We start from the raw sequence: 14,371 nt of genomic DNA on the forward strand, positions 1-14,371 counted from the left end.
CTAAGATGGTCGTCCTCCTCGAGTCCAACAGCGCAGCCGGAATGATTTCACAGAGCCTGTGACACCTTTGTTGCGAGGATCGTTGTTTCCAGAATTAATTGATTAACAATCAACCGAAATGTTGATGGCTTTACGTTAAGCAGCACCTCTCGATTACTTCGCGATTCTATGACTCTATATAATTCACTGCGAAAAGTATGACGCAATTCAGTACGTTACGCTCAACAGATTAATACGTGTAAACGGCGACCGAAAGACGAATGCTCGCTCGCCGAGCTGCACGCCCCTCCCGACATGCTCAAGCATGCGCGGTAAACTTGCGCCTCGCCGCCTGGGACGCAACGTAGTCGGCGCCGCTTGCGCGCCTTTTCACCGGCCTACGCAGAATGCGCGGCCTGACCTATCGCATTACAACTGCCAATAATGGCCGCAAAAAAACACAACCTCTCTTTCTCTCTCTCTCTTTCTTTCAACTTCAAACAGCGCGCCAATTAAATTTTCGGACTTAAAACATAGTAATTATTAGAATTAAAAACCCCTTCCCTCCCCAAAATTAAATCGACTCGATTTAATTATCTAAAAACTGTAAATAAATTTATTGCGAAAAATATTACTTTAGCCAGGGTTCGAACCTGGAACCTCCCTCATTCCATGTAGGGCGTGCGTCGTACCAATTCGACCACCGAGGCATATGGTAATATTCATCGCAATAACCGGTTAATAATAGTTTGAAACGTCTTTCTCAGGCGACGTGAATAAATAATAATAAGAGAAATAGGATCGTAACAATAAACAATAAATTTAGTAACAAAGCCATGCGATCCAAGCCTAGGTCTTTTGGCAGCCTCATATTGGTTTCTGTATGCATATATACTATATATATACATATAAGTTTTTCGAGGAATGAGGAAGGTTCCAGGTTCGAACCCTGGCTGAGGTAATATTTTTCGCAATAAATTTCTTTACAGTTTTTATATAATTAAATCGAGTCGATTTAATTTCGGGGAGGGAAGAGGTTTTTAATTCTAACAATTACTGTGTTTTAAGTCTTAAAATTTAATCGGCGCGTAGTGGTTTGAAAAAACTTATATGTATATATATAGTATATGTTTGGCGCTCGCCACATTGTGCATATTGTAGTCAGTAGTTTAGTCACGTCCATATTCATGCGCTGTATTTAATCGTCTTTCGAATATCTATATGTTCTATATATCGTTTAATGTATCCGGTGACTCGCGCGAAACGTCGGCGGATCGCGATCGACGCGTAAAATCGATAGTTTCGCGACTCACCAATCGGTGCTGCCCTTGTTCACCCCACGAGGGCACCCGCATGAGGAAAGGAACAAGTACTCGCTCGCGATACTTTTCCAGCGCCGCGAGCACTCATCGTCAAGCATTCTGAGAGGACACACCTCTCATCAGACACTCATCGTCACGACGTCTCGGGGTGCACACGCTATACGTGCACACTCGAACATCCAAGAGCCCACATAGAGCTCGCTCTCCGGAAGTGCGATTGCTTTCTCTGCCTGCCTTGCTTGCTGCCTTTGCTTGCCTTGCTGCCTTTGCCTGCGCTTGCTGCACATGCTGCCCACGAGCTTGCTAGAGAGACGAATTCTCCAGGAGACGACGGCCTCCCGAACGCGGTGAGTCGCATGTCGCATTTGCTTAAACGCTCCCCGAGCAGTATATATGCATACAGAAACCAATATGAGGCTGCCAAAAGACCTAGGCTTGGATCGCATGGCTTTGTTACTAAATTAATTGTTTATCGTTACGATCCTATTTCTCTTATTATTATTTATTCACGTCGCCTGAGAAACATATAGATGTTTGTTATCATTATGTTCGAGAGAGAGTCGAAAATGGAGAGATTCTATTGGAATACGTGCCAACCGAGCGTCAACGAGCCGACGTGTTTACCAAGGCACTTTCGAAAGCCTTTTTCCACAAATTTCGCGAAAGTCTCGGGTTGCGAGAGTTATCGAGTATTTAAACGGCGGAAGTGTTGAAGTTGTTTAACATATACTCGTAATGTTTGTTTTACGCGCGCATTGTGGCGCCTCGAGCGTAGCCGAACGTGCTGGTTGGTCGAGACAAAAGACAAGGCGAGAGTGAAAATTTGTTGTAACGAATGCGTGGAGAACGAAACACGTTCGAGTTAAGACTCCCGTTCAATAAATATATTATCCGTATCATCTTCCTCTTATTTCTCCTTCCACCAATTCTGCGTAAAATCTAACACAAAAAATACGTATCTACTTGTTCGAGATTCCGTTAACGTTGCGCCGTCCGATCAGATGGCAGCATCGATCGGGTATCGACGCCGGATCACCGCAGCAGCTTGCGCACGCACGGGCGCGCTCATCGCCAACGTCTTCCTCGCGATGTTCAGATTTGTACAAATGGCCGCGCTGTGACCAGACGTACGACGTGTGCTCTGTGTTTTTGCTCGAGATTCATTCCGAGTTGAAGTGCCCATCGCAGTGATTGAAGCTGCCAAAAGACTTTTCTAACATATAAAGCGACCGCTCATCCAGCTCTACTCTGGTACATCAACACGACGACTCAGGCTCACATGTGCGCGAGTGCCGACCGCCACGTGTCTCACCGGCTCACGGGCTAATCATCACGAGGAGGGCAATTAATATAATTGTCTCGCCCACTCACGGACATTAAATACTTCTCATTTATACACCGCTCATCGTTTCTCAGGTCAGATTGTATATTTTTCGACGCATTAAAGACGGCTCAGACTGTGGTCTGAGTTACACATAAATAAAGTGAATAATTCGTTAACACCTCCCACGCGCGTCTTTCTCATCCCGCTTCCATCACCGGGAAAAATCAGCGATTTCGCGAACATTTGGTCCTTCGAGCCGGATGCGTGGAACTTAAAGTGTAACTCAGACACAGATCATGTGAACCGGGCATGCCCTTCACGACATGCCACGTGGACATTATCGCGCGCCTTCGCGAGTGAAGTACAGACATTCTCACGCGCGCTCGCAAGTGTTACACCGACATGTTCACGCGCTCTCGCCAGTGGCAGATAGACAGCATCACGTGCTCAATACATGACCTTAACGACTCTCGATTCGCATAGTGTTTTTCTCACGCTTCTCTCGAACGTTCTCGTTTCGTGCAGCATTTCTTACACGTGTCTCGACGTTTCTCAGGTGTTTCATCGTGCGCAGCTCAGGAACGGCTCAACATGACGGAACCCGCAAAGGCGGGTACGGGCGGTACGGAGACCGCGACGCCGCTGCTCGAGGTACCACCGGCTCGCACATCGGAACGCCAAGCCTCACCCGTGCGCTTGTCCACGGAGCTCATCCTAAATGAACCGCCTGGCGACGGTGCGGAATATTAGCGACACGCTGCCAGCTTGTGCAGAGGACATGCCGTTAGAGGAGGTCATCCAAATCTCAATGCATCTCGAAGAGGCGAAAAAGGCGTTTCTCAAGGAGCATGCATATCTTGAAGCCTCATAGCCGTCGGCGCTCATTCAACAGCAAAGCGCACGTTGACAGCTCAGCATGCGGCAGCTCAACCGGCCCGCACGGCAGCATCTAACAGCTCCACAGTTTACCCGCGCGATTGTTGCAACGGCACTCACTTTATTGTGATGTGCACGAAATTTAGGGATCTTTCAACAGGCGATCGACAAAAATTAGTCATACCACGGAGGCTTTGGTTCAAATGCCTCGGCCGCCACAACGTCCGCTCATGTAAAAGCTCACGGGGGTGCAAGAAGTGCACCAATTGACATCACACGAGGCTGCATGAGGCTCATCAGTCGAACTCATCAGCGAAGCCGATCACCAGCTCAGCTGCGTCAGCTCAATAGGAAGATGGTGCAATCGTCGCTCACTCATCTTTGGCCCGCTCATTACACTCAACATTACTAGCTACGGCCCTGGCTTAGATCAGCTCATCTGTTCATACTCAACGCATATGGCTTCTCATTGATTCAGGTTCAGAACTTACCTTTGTTTCAGAATCTCTCGTTCGCCAGCTCAACATCACTCGTCATCATTCCGTCATTCTCATCACTGGAATTGGTGGCGGAAAGGCGACGCAAACTCGAGGAGTTGCATTGCTTAATCTCCGCTCACTTCACTCAAGATCAGACGTCATTATTCAAGCTCACGTTCTGCAGGCGTTAGCGAACATCCTGCCATCCTTCAACGCTGCACCACAGAATTGGCCGCATCTCACCCAGTTAACCTTGGCCAATCCAGATTTCCTTACACTACGGCTAGTGGATATTATCATTGGAGCTGACTCATATGGACAGATCATTAAGCCCAACATCATCAAACAAGATCCATTGATGCCAATTGTTCAGCTCTCAATTTTTGGATGGCTCGCTCTCGGGCCGGTCGACACATCATCACCGGCATCTGCTGCAGTGCATCATGCATCAATTCAGGAGAGAGAAGATGCTCTCGACGAGTTTGGACACAAGAAGAAGTGCCTGCGAGTATCAATCATGACCTCACTCCTGACGAGCAAAGATGTGAAGAATACTTCAAGACCACTGTTTCGCAGGACTCAACCGGTCGATACACGGTTCGAATTCCATTAAAATCATCACCTGATACTCTTGGCAATTCTTATCTCACTGCGCATCGATGCTTGCAAAGTTTACTAAGAAGACTCTCCCGAGATGACAACTATCGACGTTTGTATCATCAGTTTATGACAGAATATCGAGAGCTCAATCACATGAAGAAGGCTTCACCCGTTTCCAATCAGCATATACAAGATTACTTGCCACATCATGGAGTGCTCAAACCAGACAGTGCAACCACAACATTACGTGTGGTATTTAATGGCTTGAGTGCATCTACCAGGAGCCAAGCTGCATCACAGCATTTAGACGTCACCGATGTTTTACTCTGGATTCGACAATTTCGACACGTAGTTGCCACTGACATCACCAAAATGTATAGGCAGATTAACGTGCATGAAGATGACTGGAATTTACAACGGGTTCTCTGGATAGACGACCAGCTCAATAAAGTGCCACATTATCTCACAACGGTCACCTATGGGATCAACGCTGCCCCGTTCTTATCAGTACAAACACTGTTGTAACTGGAGGAGGATGAAGGTCACAGTTTTTCCCTCGCAGTACCGCCAATCATTCAAGGTCGAGATGTTGACGACATTTTGGAGGCGCCGCCACCGTTCAGCAGGTAATAAAAACTTCAATACTGCTCAACGGACTTGTGCATGGCGGGCGGCTTCCCATAAGCAAGGTGGCACGCAACTCATCAAGATGTGCTCACTGCGGTTCAAGCAGCAAAAGAGCAGGGCTCACAAATTGCATTTGACAATTGCGCAAACAAAATACTCGGATTAAGATGGCTTCCTCAAGAAGACACATTCACATTCTCAACAAGGATCTCGTCGCACACCGATCATCTCACCAAACGCCTCGTTTTGTCTGAAGTGGCTCAGATATTTGATCCACTGGGCTTTGCATCACCAGGGGTGATCAAGGCAAAGATGCTCTTGCAGGAGCTTTGGCTACCTAAAGCTCCGATGGGATGAACCACTGCCATCCCAGCTCTCATCACGGTGGCTCATTATCAGAAAAGAACTCACAAGCTTGATCAAGCTCTCAATACCTCGGTGGTACAATCCATGGAGTTCTTCGACAGTGGAATTTTACGGCTTTTCTGATGCTTCTCAACTGGCAATGGCTGCAGTCATATTTATCACCGTCCACGGCTCTAATGGCGCCACGGTTTCATTGGTGTGCTCCAAAACTAAGGTAGCACCACTCAAACGACTCACCATCCCGAGACTTGAACTCACTGCAGCACTGCTGCTCTTAAGACTCATGCAATACGTTCAAGCCACCTTGAAGTTGAACGTTACAGCAACTCACCTGTGGACGGACTCTGTTGTGACACTCACGTGGATCAAATCTCATGCATCGCGCTGGAAAGACTTTAAGAAACCGAGTTGCTCAGATCCAGGATCTCACTGCAGACGCTCACTGGAGATACGTACTTGGCACATCCAACCCAGCCGACTGCGCATCACGAGGTCTAACTACTGCTCAACTTCAAAGCCACTCATTATGGTGGACGGGACCACCGTGGATCCTCACACCTGAAGCATGGCCATCTCAACCCGCGCTTCCGGACGAGTTGAGCGGTCATGAGGCTCGTCCTGGCATTGCTCTATATGCAGCTGCATCTCAGCCGGACTATCATTGAAATCTCATATACAAGTACTCAACCCCAATAAATTATTGAAAATAACAGCTCTCTGTTTCAGGTTTATCGCTCTCTTGAGAGGGTTCCGGGACGGGTCGCTAGACTCGCACTCTGCTTTGGAGAAGGCCAGACTTTTTTGGATCAAGGCTACTCAAGCGGCATACTTCACGCACGAGATCAAGATGCTCACGGCCAACTCGAGACCACCAACAGCTCCTTCAGTCGATTGACTGCGTACATAGACGCTCAAGGAATCATCCGAGTTGGCGGCCGCCTCAATCAATCATCATTGGACCAAGACAATAAACATCAGGCGATTTTACCTCGCCACTCACGGTTCTCAACCTTAATCATCGCTCACGCCCATCTGCGCACCCTGCATGGAGGAACTCAGCTGACATTGGCTCATGTCAGACAACAATACTGGATCATCGGCGGACGGGCTCCGGTGAAGTCTCATATCTTACGGTGTGTCGTGTGTGCTCGGCAGAGGGGGATCCGTGTTCATCAACTGATGGGCCAACTACCTTTCTCTCGGGTTACGCCGTCACGTCCGTTTGCTCATACAGGAGTCGACTATGCCGGACCGCTCACCATCAAGACATGGAAGGGACGAGGTGCGAAAACATACAAGGGATAGATCTGTGTTCGTCTGCTTCTCCACCTCCGCAATTCACCTCGAAGTTGTCAGTGACTACTCATCAGAAGGATTCATAGCAGCCTTCCGAAAATTCTCAGCTAGAAGGAGAATTGCTCAGACCATGTATTCGGACTGCGGGACAACATTCATTGGAGCAGACGCCGCGCTCAAGAAAATGTTCATCCAGGGCTCTCAAGAACATCACGGATTGCTAAAGTTTTGCAACTTAATGGCACAAGATGGGAGTTCAATCCACCAGGCGCTCCACACATGGGGGGCAAGTGGGAGGCGGTAGTAAAGTCTGAAGTTTCATCTGAGACGGACTATCGGGGTGACTCTACTTATGACGGAAGAACTCACAACGTTGCTTACACAAATCGAGGCCATTCTCAACTCGCGGCCCTTAAAACCGTTGAGTGACGACCCTGAAGACGTCTCAGCGCTCACAGGTTTTCTCATTGGAGGTCCAATCACTACCATACCCGAGCCATCTCTGATTGACCTAGCAACCTCACGACTATCTCGGTGGCAGCTCATCCAGCAGCATGTTCAACATGTTTGGGCACAAAGGGTCGGCTCATTATCTGCAACGCCAGCAGGCGATATCCAAATAGCATCATCCGGTGGGTTCCATCGTGCTGCTTACCGACGAACGCTCTCCACCGTGCAAGTGGCCACTCGCCAGAGTAACGGAACTGCACCCTGGCAAGGATGGACTCACTAAGGTGGTTACCCTTAAGACGGCTACCACGAAACTCACTCGGCTAATTGCAAAGCTTGCCGTGCTACTTGTGCTCTCAGAATAAAGGATCAAATCAAGAGTAAGGAATCATCAACAAGGTTGCTGATGGCGGGCGGAATGTTCGAGATTCCGTTAACGTTGCGCCGTCCGATCAGATGGCAGCATCGATTGGGTATCGACGCCGGATCACCGCGGCAGCTTGCGCACGCACGGGCGCGCTCATCGCCAACGTCTTCCTCGCGATGTTCAGATTTGTACAAATGGCCGCGCTGTGACCAGACGTACGACGTGTGCTCTATGTTCTTGCTCGAGATTCATTCCGAGTTGAAGTGCCCATCGCAGTGATTGAAGCTGCCAAAAGACTTTTTCTAACATGTAAAGCGACCGCTCATCCAGCTCTACTCTGGTACATCAACACGACGACTCAGGCTCACATGTGCGCGAGTGCCGACCGCCACGTGTCTCACCGGCTCACGGGCTAATCATCACGAGGAGGGCAATTAATATAATTGTCTCGCCCACTCACGGACATTAAATACTTCTCATTTATACACCGCTCATCGTTTCTCAAGTCAGATTGTATATTTTTTCGACGCATTAAAGACGGCTCAGACTGTGGTCTGAGTTACACATAAATAAAGTGAATAATTCGTTAACACCTTCCACGCGCGTCCTTTTCATCCCGCTTCCATTGCTGGGAAGGGTAGACTTCCGAAAACGGCCCCCCTCCGATTTCGATGAAACTTTGTGAAAAGCTTCGTTTTGGGTTAAAATGAAAGCCCTTAAAAGGAATTTTGGCGACTCCTATGATAAAGCCATTTTTTTAGATAAAATGATAAAAAATATAGGAAAATCTTCGTAATTCTACAGGATGTTATAAATTGAATATATACTGTTTGTATTTAATGATTTAATGTTTTTATTATATACTTACAGCAGAATACATAAATAATATGCTTTGTAATATATTACACTTTCCACGCGAACCGAGGTTCACGCACACCCCCCCGTGCTTTCGGGGGAGGTGCGGTAGTCCCGAAATAGTCACGCATACACTTTCCACGCGAACCGAGGTTCACGCACACCCCCCCGTGCTTTCGGGGGAGGTGCGGTAGTACCGAAATAGTTCACGCATACACTTTCCACGCGAACCGAGGTTCACGCACACCCCCCCCCCCGTGCTTTCGGGGGAGGTGCGGTAGTCCCGAAATAGTTCACGCATACACTTTCCACGCGAACCGAGATTCACGCACACCCCCCCCCGTGCTTTCGGGGGAGGTGCGGTAGTCCCGAAATAGTTCACGCATACACTTTCCACGCGAACCGAGGTTCACGCACACCCCCCCCCCGTGCTTTCGGGGGGGGGGCGGTAGTCCCGAAATAGTTCACGCATACACTTTCCACGCGAACCGAGGTTCACGCCCCCCCCCCCCCCCCCGTGCTTTCGGGGGAGGATAAAAACATAAAGTCATTAAATACAAACAGTATATATTCAATTTATAACATCCTGTAGAATTACGAAGATTTTCCTATATTTTTTATCATTTTATCTAAAAAAATGGCTTTATCATAGGAGTCGCCAAAATTCCTTTTAAGGGCTTTCATTTTGACCCAAAACGAAGCTTTTCACAAAGTTTCATCGAAATCGGAGGGGGGCCGTTTTCGGAAGTTTATCCGCTGGGAAAAATCAGCGATTTCGCGAACACTACTTATTTTATGTATATTTCATTTAAAAAAAGTTTCAATCGATTTAAAAAATACGAAGTCAAATCTTGTCCGATTTGACGTAAAATCGCTCATATATACTTTTCTATGCCAACTATTCTCTGCTTTAACAAAAAGACTGTTCAATATATTAACGATTAACTGGTTTAAATGGCTTTCTTTTGTTCGTACATGTACCATTTTCACATACATATTGGTCGTTTGTGCTTTTCAATATTCAAAATAACTACTATATTTTTCAACCTTTTTTGTTAATAATTTTTTAATAAAGAACAAGCAACGGCTAAAACCTTTTGAAGGTTACTCAGGAGGGTGACCACTATAATTAATATATGTCAAGGTCAAGGTCATAGGAGCTGGGTCTCCTTTTGTCAATATTTACCACATTTACTTTACCAGAAACTGAAGCAATATTTTTCGCAATAAATTAAGTTATTTAAATAGGATGCTTATACAGGGTGTTTTTAAAACTATGTCAGAGATTTTAAGGGCGTATTCTAGGGGTCAAAATAAAAAAAAAGTTCTTCTAAACATGGGTTCCAAAAATGCTTTCCTTCCGAGTTATAGGGCCAGTTTCACCAACGTCGATTAACTGTAACCTTTGATTAAACTCACTCTTCATTTCTTTCTAACAGCCTCCCTTAGAAAGAGACAAAGAGTGAGTTTAATCGAAGGTTACAGTTAATCGGAAATGGTGAAACCGGTCCTTAGAAAAGTGAGTTTAATCGAAGGTTACACTTAATTGGAGATAGTGAAACCAACCCATAGCCCCCTAAAGTTGGGGGAAAAAGATTGTTGAAATTTTACATAACGTAATAATTAATAGTGTTTTCTATAAACACATGTTTATAGAAACTTTTTTTTTTATTTTGATCCCCAGAATACGCCCTTAAAATCTCTAACATAGTTTTAGAAACACCCTGTATATCAGCATCAAAATTACTATACATTAATAACATTCAGTTATTAATCAGTTTCTGCAATGGCGAAGTAAATGTTTCTTTGGTTTGAATATACACCGTTGACTAAAATCGGTGTCCCATCTTATTATTTAGTCCCACCTTATACGCGTTATTGCAATAAATACTACCACATGCCTCAGTGGTCGAATTGGCACGACACCTTACACGGAATGGGAGAGGTTTCAGGTTCGAATCCTGGCTGAGATTTGAGATAATATTTTTCGCAATAAATTAAATTATTAAATATTTAAATAGAGTGCTTATATGTAAGTATCAAAATTACATTACCTAATTTAGAAAGACCAAACCCATGATTTTTTTAATATGTAATATCTCACATCTTATAGACACTTTAAACATTTATATCGTGTAAATGTCACATCACCGAATAAATTAATTTATTAAGATAACATCTTTTTATTTAGCTCGCATTGTTTGCCCGTTTACCACAATGCTCTTTGCTTTGCATAAAACAAGCTTAACAATTTAGCAATTTTATACATTATAATTGCCATTATTTTTACATAACATTTTATGTAGGTATAATATGCCAGGTAAGATATATTTTTAATATTGTTTTCTTCAGTTGTAGAATTTTTTGTAAATATTTTAAATGTGATCTCCGGAATTAGCAATCGCCGAAAGTTCTTTTTCACATTCACTATTATAGGTATCTCTAGTACTCTGTAAATATTTTATACTTTACCTGCTGTTCTAATCCCTGTACCGCCAAGCTATATCTATCCCTTTCTTTCTCTACAACTTCCATCTGCTTTTTCATATCATCAATGGTTTGGATTAGTGTGTCCAATTCATGTTCAATCTTCTTCTTACTATGTCCGCACAGCAATAACTCGTGATTTAATCGCTTGATTCGCTCGAATGCAGTCTCCTTACTACGGGCGATGGTATTCTTCTCTCGTAACAGAATTTCGACACGTTGCTTGTCCTCAAGCTGTTCCTTGCGACAAGTTTGAACATTTTGTTCGGCGTTCTTGACGTTGATCAAAGCTTGCTTTAATTCACGCTCCAACTTGGACCGCTCAGATTCTGCTTTCATCAATCTCTTATCTATCAGTTCCTTTTCATGCTTGTATTTGGCGCTGTCTTCTCTTGTTCTAAAACATTTGTCATTTATAATATTTAATTGCATTAGGGATTTTTATTATAAAACTTTATTATGAATTAGTATTCATATAATGTGTGAGTTGTTCCTACCTGTTAAGCTCGTACTTAATGTTTCTTATCTGCTTCTCTTTATCAGAGAGTTCTTTTTCTAGTTTTTCTATCTCAACAATTGCATTATCAAGATCTGTTTGCAAATTCATTTTCTTTACCACAAGCTTGCTCATCTCCTTTTGCATTTTCTCATCTGCTATTTTTTGATCTTTTATCAAACTCTCTAACCTCGTAATGTTATTCGCGCTGGCCTCAATAGATGCGTTTGCAGTCTACATTTATTCATCATTTCTTAGTATTTTTATTAAATATTAGATGTGTTAAATTAATAAAATAAATAATGGCTTAAGGGGATGCTGGAGTCGTTTGTTTTACCGACAAAATAATGATTTTCTTTCTACTTATATAGCGTCGTATTAATTTGATAGAATTAAAAATGCTTCTTCATAATTGCAGTACAAACATCAATGATTCAAGGAAATTTTGATTTTACATAAAAAACGAGAAAAAATGACGGCATTACAAATTTCCTTACCTGCTTTTATCCTAATATGGCGTCTCGAGTTGCAGCGATCACTGTCAACTTATTAGAAGATGTGCTTTATATAAGAAATATGCTATTGATACGAACGTGAAGTGAAAATGAGTTTCCCTGGATTGTACAATAAGAAAAACATCGATGAACCCTCCAAATCAAGATTAGAAGTCTAATATAAAAGTACAGTATGTATTTACAATTATAGGTCGATAACATAGAATATGGTAATTTTGTTGGTAATACAGACGACTCCAGCATCACCTAAGGGGATCCTATAGCAAAGGCCAAACTTCCTTGTTGATAATGTCAACATTTCTAATCCTGTTTTCTTTATATTTGTCCTTGTCTAACTATAGATATCTGTCCTTGTCCAATTGCTGCGCCATCTTTCGCGACACGCAATACTACTTATCCTATTAACCTGAATGTGCTTTCGTACATATAAAAGTTAAATACATACAACTTTTTTTCTATGTTTTCAAAGTTTTAAATGCACGATATTATTCTTACATGTCTTTCCTAGAGCGCACGTATCTCATTTTGTATAATATGTATATAAACTGCAGTATTTTTGTATTAAGCAAATATTGTCGTCAGTGACAGTTTTATGTGCTCAAATTTTTTAATTTTTTTTTGTTTTTGATGTAAAATCGACCGAAGCGCTCTACATTTTTGTGCGTGCTTTAATTCTATACAAGAATTTTGCAATTCTGTAAAGCCAATTAAAAGTTTAATGCATTTAACAAAATGTCGGTAACGACTGCCACTATAGGATCCCCTTAAGTTATAAATAATTTTCATTACAATTAAAAAATACCCATATTTTCTCAAAAAATTTATAAGAATTGAGACTTATGAAAAATTCTGAAAAAATACATAAAATTTCTCAGATACTTTCAGAAATAATTAAATAAAAATTTTTGGAATATTTCAGTATCCGTATGAAAATTTCTGATAAATTACATAGATTTCCTCATATTTATTCAGATTTTTACGAAGATATATTGACGGGGAAAATATTTTATTATTATTATCTATTTTGTTTGAGTTTTTCTGAAAAACGTTCCAATTCGTATTAAAAAATCTAAAAAATTTTGAGCATTCCAAAAAAGCCTAAAACCTTTTATAGAAATTCTGATTAATAATATAAAAAATTCTGAGACATTTTTCCACCAGAGTATTCTTTTAAACTTATGACTTTTGTTCAGTCGCTGCAGCCATCTTTGATTGATGATGTCAAAAGTGAGAAAATATATTATAAAAATTCTTGCAATGTAGGGGAGACCGGGGCTAAACCGCCAGTTTTTTTTCGGTGCCGATTTTTAACAACAAAATAAATAATTTTAGTTAAATGTGGTATACCACTGTAAAGAGTGAACCTTTAGCTACAAAATTTATATAGAAATTTTTATCTATGTTGCTTTGTTTAACCGGTATAGAGCAAAAAACGACAACGGTGGAAAAATTGAAATCTCAAAAATGCCGGGGTTAAACCGCCCCCCCCCCCCCCCTCCGGGATAAATCAATTTCAGGTTTGATCGCTTATGAAATATTAGAAATCTACACTGGATTTGTGTTCAGCATGCATTACTCTTTATAATCAGCATGCATTTATAATCACGTACCTCGAGATTTGGAGAGCAAATATTATTGCAGATATTACAAAATTTCCACGCGCAGAAAATTTCACTTTTCACCACGAAAACACGTTTGCCTTCGTAAAAATCATAACACGGCAGGTAACCTGCCGAAACTCCGTTGGTTACATGGGTACCATAAGCAGCGTTTACAATGTTAATAGCGAGTTCGCACAATATACAGGTTCCGACATATTTGATTTGGCAATTCAACCCCGTTGGCGGTTTAGCCCCGGTCTCCCCACCTAAACAAATTTAGCCCCCCCAAGTGGATTATTGATATATTTTTTTTTACCAATCGTTTGGTGGTTGATTGGTAGTATTTGGTACCGTATTCAAAACGTTCGGTAGTTTCTCGTTTTTCTAGGAAATCAAAAACAAATTTTTGATCTTCTTTTAGCCCCCCCACTTTGACTGTGGTAGTTTTTTTTTTTTAATCGATTGGCGATTGATTGGCAATGTTTGGTACCGCATTAAAAACTTTTGGTGGTTGCGCGTTTCTTTAGAAAATCGAAAAAACAAATTTTTGATCTTCTCTTAGCCCCCCCCACTTTGACTGTGGTAGTTTTTTTTTTTTTAATCGATTGGCGATTGATTGGCAATGTTTGGTACCGCATTGAAACCTTTTGGTAGTTTCGCGTTTTAAAAAGAAAGAATTAATTGTCAACAAATTTTTAACCTTCTTTAGCGCCTACACTTTGACTGTTGGG

At 42.7% G+C, this 14,371-nt stretch overlaps 1 protein-coding gene and 1 long non-coding RNA gene across 2 annotated transcripts in view; one reads left to right on the top strand and one right to left on the bottom strand.

Annotated features, from left to right (window-relative positions):
- The window catches only part of LOC139812081 (cilia- and flagella-associated protein 58), a 346,663-nt gene that overhangs the window by 232,952 nt on the left and 99,340 nt on the right, over positions 1–14,371 (bottom strand). The window contains exons 6-7 of the mRNA XM_071776708.1: positions 11,526–11,758; positions 11,014–11,425 (exon numbers count right to left, since the gene is read on the bottom strand). Of these exons, the coding sequence (XP_071632809.1) occupies positions 11,014–11,425; positions 11,526–11,758 (645 nt within the window). The remainder of the gene's footprint in view (positions 1–11,013; positions 11,426–11,525; positions 11,759–14,371) is intronic.
- Positions 8,329–8,987, top strand: LOC139811281 (uncharacterized). The gene is made up of 2 exons (XR_011731595.1): positions 8,329–8,644; positions 8,814–8,987. It is a non-coding gene; the product is annotated as an uncharacterized lncRNA (long non-coding RNA).

The sequence above is a fragment of the Temnothorax longispinosus genome, chromosome 4 (assembly GCF_030848805.1).
Source record: "Temnothorax longispinosus isolate EJ_2023e chromosome 4, Tlon_JGU_v1, whole genome shotgun sequence".
Classification (NCBI taxonomy): Eukaryota; Metazoa; Arthropoda; class Insecta; order Hymenoptera; family Formicidae; genus Temnothorax; species Temnothorax longispinosus.